Source organism: Branchiostoma lanceolatum, chromosome 5 (assembly GCF_035083965.1).
Source record: "Branchiostoma lanceolatum isolate klBraLanc5 chromosome 5, klBraLanc5.hap2, whole genome shotgun sequence".
NCBI lineage: Eukaryota > Metazoa > Chordata > Leptocardii > Amphioxiformes > Branchiostomatidae > Branchiostoma > Branchiostoma lanceolatum.
Window position 1 is genome coordinate 14,332,643 of NC_089726.1, and position 15,038 is coordinate 14,347,680.

General features: G+C 40.1%; 1 protein-coding gene across 6 annotated transcripts in view; it reads right to left on the bottom strand.

Moving 5' to 3' along the window:
• Window positions 1-4,050: 4,050 nt before the first annotated feature.
• The window catches only part of LOC136435335 (S-adenosylhomocysteine hydrolase-like protein 1), a 30,994-nt gene continuing 20,006 nt past the window's right edge, over window positions 4,051-15,038 (bottom strand). For all 6 annotated transcript variants that reach the window (XM_066428757.1, XM_066428753.1, XM_066428754.1 and 3 more), the window contains 15 exons: window positions 14,539-14,626; window positions 14,017-14,117; window positions 13,216-13,318; window positions 12,664-12,758; window positions 12,316-12,422; window positions 11,381-11,450; window positions 10,853-10,899; window positions 9,906-9,969; window positions 8,869-8,957; window positions 8,391-8,461; window positions 7,886-7,980; window positions 7,339-7,437; window positions 6,889-7,036; window positions 6,519-6,639; window positions 4,051-6,043 (listed from right to left, as the gene is read on the bottom strand). In XM_066428757.1, coding sequence (XP_066284854.1) covers window positions 6,037-6,043; window positions 6,519-6,639; window positions 6,889-7,036; window positions 7,339-7,437; window positions 7,886-7,980; window positions 8,391-8,461; window positions 8,869-8,957; window positions 9,906-9,969; window positions 10,853-10,899; window positions 11,381-11,450; window positions 12,316-12,422; window positions 12,664-12,758; window positions 13,216-13,318; window positions 14,017-14,117; window positions 14,539-14,626 — 1,305 coding nt within the window. In that variant the 3' untranslated portion in view covers window positions 4,051-6,036. The remainder of the gene's footprint in view (window positions 6,044-6,518; window positions 6,640-6,888; window positions 7,037-7,338; window positions 7,438-7,885; window positions 7,981-8,390; window positions 8,462-8,868; window positions 8,958-9,905; window positions 9,970-10,852; window positions 10,900-11,380; window positions 11,451-12,315; window positions 12,423-12,663; window positions 12,759-13,215; window positions 13,319-14,016; window positions 14,118-14,538; window positions 14,627-15,038) is intronic.

Here is a 15,038-nt window from a genome sequence, read left to right on the forward strand (position 1 = left end):
GGATGGAGGTCAGAGGCTGCAGTACCTCCAACTGTCACTGGGCGGCGCTTTATTAACGTGTTACGTTCAGGTGTGGCCCGTTGAGTTTACGAATATGGATAGATGTAGCTGTGTTCAAGATCGGAGGAGAATGTAGGTTAGTACTCAGGAGACGTTCCTTTCCCCAGTTTCTGCAGTGCTGGTCGCCGAGCTTGTCTGGGTGAACCCAAGGCCATGCGCCAGAGCCGACATCTTGCTCCTTCTTCTTGTAATTTATGTGCACAACCTCATCATGCTGAGGGCTACGGCACAGTATCTTGGTCAAGGTCAATAGCAGAAGCTCATCGGAGTCCATTTTACAGATGTAACGTCAAAAACATAGAAATACAGTATTTCTATGATCTTACAACTGTAAAATGAATTCCCATGAGCTTCATACGGTTTATTTCTTATGGAAACTTGAATATCAGTACTTAGGAAAAAATTCTGTAAAGCTAAAGAAGTATTGTAAAATCTTCATAATTTACATAATAATAATAGATATATTCAACCTTAATGACGATCACCTGTGTTACAGAAGCTCATCAACATAATTAACCCAAATGGTCTACTTCGTGTCTGGACCACAAGTGAAATATACATCCTGTGGAAGTAGTGTATCTTAAATTGGCGTGAATCATAGTGTAGACTGTAAACTTTCATAAGTAAATCATGTGCATATATGCATATCTAAAGAGTTACAATAAGTCAGTGAGAGAACTGAATAAATAAACATATTTTGTATCTTACTGTAAGTAGAGTTATCCGTTCTGCTGTTATTGTTAGAAACCTCGCAAGGTGGCCATGCTTTGCATGCATCTGTAATCAACTTGTGTGTATCTAGTTAACTTTTGGATGTTGAGGTCTAGAAGCGTTACAAATAACAAAATATTTAATGTTTACTGAAATAAGGTTTGTTTTTATATATATTATATATTTTTCTTAAGTGATCGTGTGAATGCATATAAGCACGAGAGAGTTCGTTTAAATGTACACTTTGGACGTTGTTGCTTTGTCAGATTTCTGGCAGTAGCATTTATGACAGAATGAGATTCAGTAGATGTGTTTTTATTACCTTCTTTTCTTGTTTATGCCTAAAGTATTGAATAAAGAATACTTTTCTTTGAACTGTTTCTTTGTTTTTGCTTAAATGTATTTTTGTATCCTCACGTCAGCTACTGGGCCTCCGGAGTTTGCCTACGATCAGATTGATTGATACATGTCCTAACCAGTCTTCAGAGTTTCTCAATAAGTCAATTATTACATTCAGATTAATTACACTCACCTGTGTTACAGGTGTTCATGAACATAATTTACCCAAATGGCCTTTTTGGTGTCCTAACCACGAACGAAAGATGCTTGCTCTTAAGGTACTGTAAAGATTTGCGGGGGTGTAGGTGGGGCTGGGGCATAAAAGGTCGCGAATAACGATATTAGGATTTGCATACAATATCAAACCTTGCATTGAGGGGAGGGCTGGAAGAGTCTGGGAAATTGTGGGAAAATAAACTTATAATGACGACATTTTACAATATTTGTGTTTTTCTGTGTAATTCCGACATAATGCGACATCGTGTTACGTAACGTCTTGCGACACAGCCTGGCGTGGCCAGACCTGCCTTGAGGGCACCGCGGAGGGCCCTAGTTTTTTGAGACACTAAGTTCTCAGACAGAGAACTAGTGATCTCCTAAGCCATAGGACAGCTCAGCTCAGCCGTCCAAGGCTCGCACATGCCAGCCCAAGTAGGCTGGCATCTTCTCCCAGAACTGGGAGGCTGTCGTTTTATGGGAACGACATAACTCGAATTTATCTTGCCTGAACCCCAGTGTAGCTCTGTAGAATTTTCATTTGTGGTCCAACAACGTTTGAAAAGGTACGTTTGATTCCTCCCAGCCAATATCCGGGTTAATCTATATATACTTGGACATCTTTGAAGTGAAGAATACATAAAATGTTTTTACGTATAACAATCATGCCTGTTGTTGTCTTCTTCCGATATATCACTTATTCTAAAGCAGACATAGCCATTTGGGTAAATTATGATAATACATGTCGGTTTTGGGTGAACTCACCTCAATTCGAGTTGGTTCTGGCGGCCATACTTCAAGCTTTTAAGTCACGGCCCAGTCTTCCATACATGACGCAAAAGAAACCCATCTTTTTAGTTAGCATCTAGAGGAAAATTTCAAACTGTTTTTCTTGCATCCTGAAAGCTCGAATCTTCCCTTCATCAATAGCAATGCTGACTATTTTCTACCTGGGTGCTTAGTTTTCATTCATATGGTAAATATACCTGACGATGAAAAGTCCACTGAGTGAGTGAGGATGATCATGACAGCGTAACAACTCAACACTATGAATAACAAAGTATGAAAGTCTTATCTTAGCAAAGATGACTATTGTAGCATTTCCACATAAACTATGTAAATGAGGCCCTCATTTGCATGATTTATGTCTGATAATATCTACTTAATGTCTACTTAACTTCTAAATGCTGCAAGAATGAAACCCCAATCATTTACCATTATGGAGTTATAGTAATTTGCCATGAATTATGCAAACGAGTTTTCATTTTCTCAGTTACCAATGTCATATGTTTAAGAGTCCTATAATGGAATTAGTATTCGATTATGTAAAGCATCAATCAAGCTATCTACATACCATAAATCAAGACGATCCGTCAACCCCATTTCTAGTTATCCATGTCCGAAGGTCAAAACAAATAAATAAAAAACACCCACTGCAGTTCCAAACAAGCCGCTAGGGGGCCCAAACGTCCACAACTTATTTTATGTGGCATGAACTACCTACCACTAAAAAATCATGACCGTAGCACTTTGAAAATTTGACCTCAAACTTTGAAATTACGCTGCAGTATCTAAGGTACCCGCTAGGAGGCCCATTATCCAACTTGACCTTTCCCTTCAAGAAACCTACCCATCTACTAAATATCATGCACAACCATCAACAGCTCCTCGAGGTATGCTGTCTACAAACAAATACGCATACATACAAAGTCCACTGCAATACCGTAGGAAAATGCCAGGTGACCCAATTTTGAACTTGACCTCCATTTCCACAAACACTACGCACCCACCAAAAATCATGCAGATCCATCTAACAGTTCTGAGTTATATTGTCTACATACAAACACATAAACATACAAAGTCCACTGCAGTACTGTAGGAAAATGCCAGGTGAACCATTTCCAAACTTGACCTTTGTTCTTACAACCTCCACTAACCTACCAAATATCACAAAGATCCATCAAAGGTTTCTAGAGTTATGCTCTTGACATACATATAGACCCACTCCACAGCTGGTGTAACCGATAATATAACCTTCTCGGCAAAGGTAATAATGATCTGCATGTCAGTGGGGACCCCTAGCGACCCATGTTATTTTGCCCCCGCTGAGTGTTTACCTGCATTGATAATTTCAGCCTTTCAGCGGCGCCTTTCTTAACCGTGTGATAACATTTAGGATGCACTTTCTTAGGGAAGCGATCTTGATACTGTTTGGTCCACATTGTTGAGATGAAAAGGCTTGTCCAAATAGGGAGTATGTCCAGTCAAGGAAAATGTTTTTATGTAAACAATGTTTCATTAAGAAGAAAAGGAGGACACAGGGAAGGAATATCCTGGTGAACAAAGATTCAGGGGCAACGTGGTACATGTAGGGATATCCTAGATGTGTGACAGCAGCTTAACAGCTCGAGTACAACGTGCCTTTCTATCATCTGTGGTTTAATTCAATCATCCGCATGAGTTGCGAAATGTAGGCTCGAATCTGTGCAAAATCTATCATAAAATGCATCAGCAATGCATCAGCAAGGAGGTTGGCATCAGGGAAAGCCTTTTTTTGTCAATATCTTTGACATCTCTTTTTTGACAAAACGTAAAAGGTTTTCTGACTAATCCAATACTTTTAGAAAAGATTGAAGATACAATTCCTATCATCAGCCATTAAAGCTTGTATATTACCTGTCACACAAGAAAAACACTGAAATAAAAGATTAAAAAAACATGACAGGCTCTTAATCCCAAATTTTATTTTGGAGCTTTGAACATAAGGCAGTGACACACAAAATTGATCATCCATGGACAAAATCAACATTTCATTGTGAAGATGACGCACAGAAACCATACAACTAACACAAGTGTGAAAATTGAAAGAGTAACACATATGTGACATGTCTATAATCTCATACGATATCATTAGCTTGTACAATCTACCACAAATGTCAATTCATAGTCAGAAATGCAACACCTGAATTTCAGTCTTGATTTTGTATCTTGATGTAACTAAAGCTCTGTCATAACAAGATTGCTAACTTGATGTAGCATCAACCATTTTACTGTTCATTTCTAAATATTAGCCAGATATCTATGGCTTCCTCTGCATGTAATTTTGGAATGAAGTAAGACATGTTTCCTATGAAGATGTAGCCATGTAGCATGTAATTCAGCCTCACTTTCCACACTGCATTTGTTGGATCGATTGTTAAATATTACAGTGAAACAAAGCTGTTCCAAAGAATCACAGGTGATATACAGTACAGTGTACAGTCAACAACACTGAACCTAGCCACACTAGTCTGAAAAACATGTAGAATTTCAAGCAAGGTCTTCAAACATATCACAAGCATCATACACTTCTTTTCCCTAGTCAGTGGTAAGGTGAGATTTCTTTGAATTTTGCATCTTAAATGAGCTAAAAGACAAAAGAGTAATTAAGAACATTTCATCTGCACTCTTATCATCTACACTCTGCCTGGAATGCAGATTTTACAAGCTAGTTCTGATGATTTTATATTCTTCAAACAGTGGTATTATCACTGATTTTTCTTAATCTGTTACTAAAACAACTGTACTGTCACTCCAAACTAACTTGATGTAGAATTTCGGTGCACACCAGATAGAATGATCTGCCTAAATCCACCACTTACGGTCACATTTTACGTTGACTCTAAATATACACGTCTGTGGCTAATTACTGTTACTATAAAATAGAATTACTTTCTTTGCAGGAGGACAAGAAGCAACTTGTCCGTGCTCAGCTTGCCTCTCAACCTGCTATTTTGTCAAGATGGTTTCTGGAAACTGTTTGCTGTGAGAGAAGACTGAAAACAACCTGGCATAATGTATCTGATTCTGCGGGCAAATTTGGAGGAAAAGGCCAAACTTTTGGGTACATGTGCTTTAATCTAAATTTTCCTCACGTCAAGATTGTGGTTTTGATTGTAGACTAGCTTTCAGAAAACCACAATATGTTTCTTCAGAATATCAAAAAATGCTTGTGTGAGAGCTACAATGTATATGTTTGCATACAGTGTGAAATTACATTGCTGTGACCAAGAGATCCTTATCAAAAGTCAACCTGAAATTTCGGCACCATTTGTTACAACCCTTACAAGGGTGTTTCAGCTCTGTAGAGGTGAACTACACTATAAGACTATCACTGACAGTCTCTGAAACCATTATGCCTGGTAGTTCTCACTCCAGTCAGTAGGCAGTGCTGGCCCTAGAGGTAGTACATAGCATTAAGCTCAAGCTTGCAGTAATATGTTAACTTGCATGAAATTTGTCCCTGTGCCATTCTCGCTCAAAGCAACACCTGCTAGAGTCAGTAATAATACATCTCATCTTGGCACAAAAGCTGATCTTTCATTCAAGGCTAGAGTACTGTATTTCCCTATAAATGCACAATATCTATCTAGATGTACTGGACAATTTTTCAGCTCCTTTTTGACTACCTTTCATCATTGTGTGGGAATCTTGTTTATTCTAATAGTGGTAATACAAATCACCTTTTCTCTCATGTGTGCTTTTATCAGGGTGAATACTGTAAAGCCCTAAATGGTGTAGACCACATCAGAGCAGGATGTCTGGGCTGCGGTTTGTGTGAGCCCAGTCCGACAGGTCCTGTTAGCAGCGATTGAAGTTGGACTGTCTGGTACATCCTTTAACAGGCAGCAGTCATGACAACTGCCTCCTCATCATTGTCTCATTGATGCCTCAATACCTGGACAAGACACAACAGGCAGGTTAGTTCTAACTGTGAACAGGAAGATAACAAGTTTTTACGAATAGGTATTTAAGTTTTATCTTTAGCATTAAATCAAACAAAAACTTGCTACCACCTTTGGCAATTCTATACGCTTTCCCTAGAGGAAAAAAATAAGACATTAGAAGAGTCACAGTGTTGTGTGTTTATATGAACATTTAGTCAGAAAATATAATGAAATCTTCTGCAGGTACTTTCTTTCTTCTTACGATCGACAGCTTACATTTCATTCCAGGAGCAAAGTTGTCAAAATATATGAAGACTAAGACTTAGACCCCATTCATATCAAGCCTATCATAGCCGGTTAAATCAAATTGAAGATTTCGCCGGCTAGTTTACGCTAATTTAATTCAATCGGCTAGGCTTAATATGAACAGGGTCTTCAGTGCTCCCCCATCTTGAGACATGCGAGGATTTAGCAGAAGCCGCTGACCTGTAGTAGTTTGGTTTGAAGGGGCCGGCCTTCCCGATGCCCAGGTACCTAGCCTGCTCATCACTCAGCTCCGTCAGGTGGGCGTCGAAGGCTGGCAGATGGAGGCTCGCCACATACTCATCTACAGGGGAGGCAAATTTTCACTTGTAAAAACTATACAGATAAGACATACAGTTTGTACTTATGCACCAGTAAAAGCAAGTCTCAAAATTACCCTTCTGTAGAATGGACCTATGTGACAGTCATCTTTTCTGACACTTTGTTGTTCACAACTTCTTGTTGTTCAGAACTTCTTGTACAATGTACCTATTTCAAGACTACAAATTTTTGAGACTGCTTGCAAAAGGAGAACTGGTTAAGAAAGACTTACCCATCTTCTTGGGCAGGAGGTAGACATCTTGTTTGTAGCGCCCGGCGGGAGCGTTGAAGAGTTCTATCAACGCCAGGGCCTGGGTGGCAGCGGTGATGGACACCACGAAGGAAGGGACACTGGAGCAGCTAAGGTTCACCAGACGACCCTGCGCAACGAAAATAAATATTTTTCAAATCATTGGCTTTGTCTAGTTGCAGTACAGGATACACCTGCAAGGTGGCAGTCCTCATCCACCATATTCTAATGAAAAATGAAACTATGACTACTCCTCCAGATCTGCTGGTATATGGGATAAAATATAGCTTTGCACACTTCTGAAATATGGATGTTGTACAGGAATTCGAAAGTTGAGTCTCGTATTAGTCTGCAGTAAAATGATACCATATGTTGGGATCAAACAGCAAGTGTGTGCAGAGAGAGAAATAGCACTCATCATCCAGGACTTACCTCAGCCAGCAAGATGATCCTTTTGCCATCAGGCCAGAGGACATGGTCCACTTGGGACCGTACCTTCTCCCAGGTCAGCTCGGGGGTGCGCAGGCTGTCCTGTAATTGAGAATAAGTCTATGTTAATCTACATGTACACTGCACACTGTCAAACATGGCAGTATCAAATTGAGTAAAACCGGCGAAGCATTATGAAATTCCAGTGGATGGCCATTTCATGAGACCTTAATTTGAACAGAGATTTTGTATTACATAACATACTTTTATAAAGCTTCAAAAGCGGGCTGGGATCTGACAACATAACTGGCTGGTTAGCAAATCTGAAAACATCCTCACAGAATGTAGCCACTTGTCTTCAATCTGTCATTAGATGTACATGTAACTATTTGTAGGCAAAACATTCCCTTGTACATGTACCTCTACATGTGTATTTGTATTTGTCTCCCAAAGAGGGAGAACATGTAAATGGCAGTGGGTGCCTCTACAACAATATAGTGAACGCTCCAAACTTCTACACTTTCAGCTAGTCCTAGATGACCATACTAACCACATCAATCTCAGTGTTGGAGTGCCCCATGTTACACACCACACACCCAGTCTTCATGCGGTCCAAGTGATCCCGGGTCACCACATTCTTATTACCTATGGATAATAAAGTGAAAAACAATCAGCACAGTGCCAGTCAATTCCTTCCTATACCTCTTGATATACCAGTTTGATGTATGGATACGTATTGCAGGGAAAGCTTTTTAGAAAGTCAGTCTGAACAGTTTTGACAAAACTATTCTTTCTGCATTTCATTTCTGTACTTCATTGCAGGATTTTGACTTTAAAACTTCTTAATATTCTACTCAATGGAGCGAATCTTTCATCCAACTTTCTTCATCTTTGGAAGAACAACTTTGGTTCACTTGCAGCTTTCTTTTTTGGACCCACAATCTACCTTGAATGTAGCATAACTCCTGATAAGTGCCCAGTAATTAAGACATGCATGCTGTGTTTGAGACCTATCTGTTACAAGATTCCTTGCTGTAAGAGCGACAGGTTCTCACCTGATGCTGTGATGACGACGTCGACCTGACGGATCACCTCACTCAGCGTCACCACCTTGAAGCCTTCCATGCTGCAGGAAATAATAAGTCATTGTTTGAGAGCTCAGGAGTCAGGAACACTTTATATTAGAAATAAAAAGGGGGATCAAGAATTATTATGGTGCATATGGTGAAAAATGTTGAAGACAGAGACCATGTTAAGTATTTTTGCTTATGAGATACTTAGTGAAATAGCCCTAAGCCAGGATACTGGTCTCCATAATATCGAAAAAAAGAGATGTTGCCATACTGGTTACCATTGTTGAGTCTTCATAAATAGGTACAGGACTAGTACGTGTGTCAGCCGGAAACTGTCTGACACATCAGCCAATGAAAGAAGGTCTTCAGCATTAACATGTCTGGCCAGATCTCTGAGATTCGTTTTCAGGTAAAAACAAAACACCAAACGCCCTTGTATTGAGACATATGTCAGACCCACCTGGCCTGCAGGGCACAGATGGGGTCGATCTCTGTCACACAGACAATAGCACCCAGGCCACGCAGCGCAGAGCAGCAGCCTTTCCCAACCTGCAACAAACATGTCATGTTCATAAACATCAACAACAAATAAGTAGTCCCTGGAATTGGCACAAGGGACACTTTCATCTATAAGAATTCTATTCAATCTAGTATGTGAAAGCTATTAATAACAATGGAAAGTTATGTCAGTGAGACTTCCATTTTTAAGTCTCCATTAGCTTCCATTTAACACCATGGGCAGTGATAGCTACATGACTGTCATTCAGCACCATGGACAGTGATAGCTCTGTGACTGTCATTCAGCACCATGTACAGTGACAGCTATGTGACTGTAATTCAGCCCCATGGATAGTGGCAACTATGTGACTGTCATTCAGCACCATGGACAGTGACAGCTATGTGACTGTAATTCAGCACCATGGACAGTGACAGCTATGTGACTGTAATTCAGCACCATGGACAGTGGCAGCTATGTGGCTGTAATTCAGCATCATAGACAGTGATAGCTATAATTAACTGTGATTTAGCACCATGGACAGTGATAACTATGTGACTGTCATTCAGCACCATGGACAGTGACAGCTATGTGACTGTCATTCAGCACCATGGACAGTGACAGCTATGTGACTGTCATTTAGCACCATGGACAGTGACAGCTATGTGACTGTCATTTAGCACCAAGGACAGTGATAACTACGTGACTGTCATTCAGCACCATGGACAGTGGTAGCTATGTGGCTGTAATTCAGCATCATGGACAGTGATAGCTATTACTAACTGTGATTTAGCACCATGGACAGTGATAACTATGTGACTGTCATTCACCACCATGGACAGTGACATTCTTTCATTACATGGCTTTCATTCAGTCACTTATGTACGTACAACACTTAACTGGTTACTTAATAATTATCTAATAATCTTACAATGTTTACCAACTGGAAGAGTAGATATGAGAGTGCTAAGATATATGGATATCCAAAGAGGAAAACTGACCTCTCCATAGCCACAGACCACCACATGTTTGCCACCAAACATGATGTCAGTGGTGCGTTTCAACCTGTAGAGGAAAGAAACAATCCCTGTGTGTAACAGTTCTTCATACTGGGTTTGCAGCATATTTCTGATGACAGTCATGATATAAATTATCTCTCAGTTACAAATATTCAAACAGTTTTTTGACAGTGTAATTTTGTTTGCATGAAGAAGTCAAACAAGTCTTAAGCTCCTTATCTTTACTACAATTTGTCACAGGATAAATGGCTGATCTTTGAATAAGCTCTCCCTGATGTAATTTTTTTTAAATCTGCCACAAAGAAATGTTCAGGAACAAAGAACAGTTCTCTAGAATCCTAGAGAAATTTTAATTGTCTACCAGTGCAGTCACACTTCTGATCTACCAGTGTAACAGCAAAAACATCACATCAGACCAAGAGCTTGGCTAAGCATTAAAGGTAGTCATGTTTGCTTCCTTTTACTATTGCATAACATGCAGCTGGGGCGACTCAGCTGTAAGAGAAGCTTTATTACAGAAGTGACTTGTTTTAACAGGAACAGAGGGGGACCAGGAGAAGGGCATGCTACACTTGGTCCTCGGGGAAATGAAAATAAACTTCTTCTTCGAAATAAATACATTTTGACATTGTTACAGTGCTTTCAGAGCATTAGTTGTTGGGATTTTAGACATTGCTCTCAGTGTTTTCTCAAAGAACATGCATTTTGCAGAAAAACGGTAAACACCCTACAAATAGAATATTTCGATGCACTTGACATTTCAACTGGATACAGGAACTGCAAGCTTTTGGCAGTGCTTTTTTGTGTATCAGTTACCGTCGTAAGATTTTGTCAAGAGCACACTAGGAAGACAGAAAGTGTGATGTTGCTACTTCCGATCCCCCTGGGTTCTTTAAGACATGAAGAAAGCAATTCAAGAGTGTGCTTACGCATCCAATACTGACTCGCGACAGCTGTATAAGTTATCAAACTTTTGCTGTGGGTAGGAAAGAAACGACACCTGCAATTAGACTATGTTGGCATGGTACTAAAATCTGGACAGCCCAGAGATAAAAACAGACAGAAATACCACACAATCAACTTGGAACAGAAGCAACACTTCAAACATTTCAACCTAAACTACACAGATTTGTATTGTTCACAAAATGTTTATTTGCTTCTTCCTTCCAACATTGTACTACAGGTGTTTAAAACTTAACAGTTTTGGGATAAAATTTGGTGACAAATTTCAATTAGTCTGCAGAAAATGGTCGATAAGTTTGTGAAACTCAAAAATCCACACAGCACACTTTAGTTCTAGGTTCATAATTTCTTTCAGCACAAGATGAGCAGAAAAAATATTCATTTTGGGGGGCTTTATCCTTTTCGGTGCACACTTCAAAAAATACAGAACTTACTTCCCCTCTTTGCAACTTGCTGTGGTTTCACAGACAAAGAGCAGTCTGTTCAACACGTACCTTTGTGACGGAGTCATTCACGTTCATGGCTGGGACTGTCAGTTTGGCTGACTTGGAGAGCTGGTATAATCTGGGGGAATGAAGACATAGTGAGGTTACAGGCTTTAAAAGGTTAAAAGTTAAAGTCCTCTCACACCATAAGGCTAGATGTTTAGGCCAAAGCCCATCTCTGTTTCGGTAGCCCTGGGCCACACTGAGGTGCAATCACTGCAGAAGGGGGCTAGTCCACTGGCAGTGGAGTGTTTAACTTCCATATTGTTTTAGAAGTATGTACCATTTTTATCTAGTCTTTGGTTTGACTCGATGCGCCTCTTATCCAGACGTGTCCTACTGGGGCACGAACTCGGGCCTTCTGGCTCCTCATAATTTGAGGAGCCAGAACCAGATATGGTAAGTGACAGAGGCGCAGACCACGACACCACAGGGACACGCCCAGTTACAGACTCACCCTTGACCTTACAGTAGCTCAAGGTGACCCATTGAGCCTGAGCTTATCTCGGGATCTTATGGGATAAACAACCTGGAGCATGACTACTGAAGGGCGGACTGCTGATCCCCAGTAATTACCCAGCCAGCAGGACAGGCAATCAATCTGGGATTAGGGACTTAAGTACGGAATAAAACCTCTGCCTTTGATTTAGGATGCAACCAGTCAATAGTCGCCTTGCTTGAACCAAAAGCCACTATAAAAAAGAGACTGGGGATATGATAAATCATTCAACTTTGCGATATTTCTACACTTACCATATTTGTAGCCCCTGATGAGAAACCAATTATTTTGAAGTACAGCATATCGTATCACTTATAAACCTTATTTGTGTAGGGCAATTCTCTTTTGGTGAGGAATCTGCCTGCACTTCTGAACGTTGACTAGTATTCCATGTGTGTTCTATCTACATCTACAGTACATGTATAGTCCCATGTATGATCCTGACCTGTGCACACCGGTGACACTCTCCTCCACGATGCCCTTGATCATGCCGAACATGTGAGGGTGTTTCTTGTACATGACATGGGTCAGGTCACCACCGTCATCAAGGATCTACACACACAAGGGTGTTACAATGTGGAAAATAGGGAAAGAGTTCACTAATGCTTCGAGAATGTGACAAGACTATGTATGTAGATAATGATGAAAATGTAATTAGCATTGCATCACAACTTCTTCTACCTTCTACTTTTCCTGGTTTTTCTTTTACTCAATGGTCACTTTTGTCCCATTATGCTTGGTCATCAGGAACTGATTAAAACTCAGGCTGACAAGAGACAGTAGTTTGACTGACCATGTTTGGCTGCCAGCCCTCAGAGCTGATGCTCTTCTCTATGCACCACCAGAAGTCATCCTCAGTCTCACCCCTCCAGGCAAAGATGGGATAACCTACAGAAACAATCAATTACATTTCTTACATTGTAATATGTACACAACTGCCTCTGCATCTATGATAGCACGTCTAACCCTTGTGTGTCGGGGAACAACAGACAATAAACCGGATAGTGAGTGAGTGTGTGGCATGACTAATTCATCTTCATAAAAATTATTATGCACATTGTTACAGAGGATGTTAACAGGTGTTTCAGCAAAGTAGGTTTGCATATGAATCGGTTCAACCCCTCTGCTCATATACTGAGGAAATATGACAGTTGTCCAGTAATAAATCCCCTCAAGTGAAAGTTGTAGAGATGAAATCTATTACATTTGGGTAAGGCCAATTTACTGTGTTGGCGTTTACAGTTTAAACTCCATTCAGAAATCTAAAACGTATCTTGTTTTAATAAAAGTACTGTTTCTGTGCAAAACTATACACGGATTGTTGACAATTGTTTGTAACACAAACCTGCTTCAGCCAGAGCAGCGGCAACCTCATTCTGTGTGGAGTAGATGTTACAGGCACACCATCGCACACTGGCACCACACGCCACCAGGGTCTCTATTAGTACCTGCATGTCATATCAAATACCCAGGGTCTCTATTAGCACCTGAATGTCATATCAAATACCCAGGGTCTCTATTAGCACCTGAATGTCATATCAAATACCCAGGGTCTCTATTAGTACATGTATCTAAAAATCATATCAAATACCCAGGGTCTCTATTAGCACCTGAATGTAAATATCAAAAACCCAGGGTCTCTATTAGCACCTGAATGTCATATCAAATACCCAGGGTCTCTATTAGCACCTGAATGTAATATCAAATACCCAGGGTCTCTATTAGTACATGTATCTAAAAATCATATCAAATACCCAGGGTCTCTATTAGTATCTAAAAATCATATCAAATACCCAAGGTCTCTATTAGTATCTAAAAATCATATCAAATACCCAGGGTCTCTATTAGTATCTAAAAATCATATCAAATACCCAGGGTCTCTATCAGTACATGTACCTGCAAATCAAGTCAAATACACAGGGTCTCTAGAAGAACCTGCATATCAATTCAAGTATGCCATGTACTTGTATACAAATGTATGTACATGACTTTGTATATGGTAAGGTAAAAAAACATTCCAGCCATAGTCACTTCAAATATGGAAAGCTCCACCTTGGTAAATGTGTCATGTACACATGCTGATATTTGGTGAAAACGGGACCAAGGCTATGCAGAAGTGCATGCAGAGATCTAAATCATAGCTTACAGCAGCTTGTGCAGTGAGATGTGTGCAGCCGGCGATCTTGGCTCCCTTGAGAGGAGTGTCCCCCGAAGCTCTCTTCCGAAGAGCCATCAGACCCGGCATCTCTGCCGATAGGAAATCAACCATTACGGAAGGAAAACCACTCAACAACAAGTACCTTATCGCCAACTATCAACATACCTCTTACCACTGAGGAAATCGCTGAAGTACATGAATATACATGTGTAAAAAGGATTCTGAAATGCTTCTTCTAGTCTGTGGTTGAATTAAGACTTGGTTTCAAGAAAAGGTAGTTTTGTCACACTTGTGTATTGACTGCTTTGAGTCTTTAATCATCCAAGTAGAGTTGACTGTTACCAACATTTTCAATGTAAACTGTACAAACATATGACAGATTTCACTTGCGCATATTGTTCAACATGTACCTTTCAGTCACAGGTATACACTGTACATGCAATTAAGTTCTACAATTGTCATATTCTTCAATGCCCCCTGGGTTACTACAATAGTTTGTACTGACTGTACCTTGTTCAGCAATCTCGATCTCCCTGCGCCCAAAGGCAGCCTGCCTGATGTTCTTGCAACAAAAGTCAGAGAACCCTTTGGCGTTGGTCTGAAAGGAGGAGAAGTACAAGTAAATGTACCCATCAATGTGTTGGAAACCTTTTTTTCTTACAATAAACCGACTTCTTAAGGGCTAAATTTGAACATGAAGAAAGCTTCAAAGTTCAATGTATGACAAGCTACATTAGAGATTGTTCCATGACATTTATCGTCATTCCAGATGGAAGATATTCCACTGTATTTTTGTTACATTAAGTAGCTGAACTGTTGATTAGTGACAGTTTGTAGAAACACAACTCGAAGATAATCTCTGTTGTCCTTTTCTCCTCATCGCAAAGCAAATCCCACAGCAAACTTGAACAACCCTCAACAGAAAGGAAGCTCACACTTTGTGAGGAAAGCTCACAATTCACACGTACAGTCAACAGGAAAAACAGAAGAAGAGTATCACAGCACAGAAC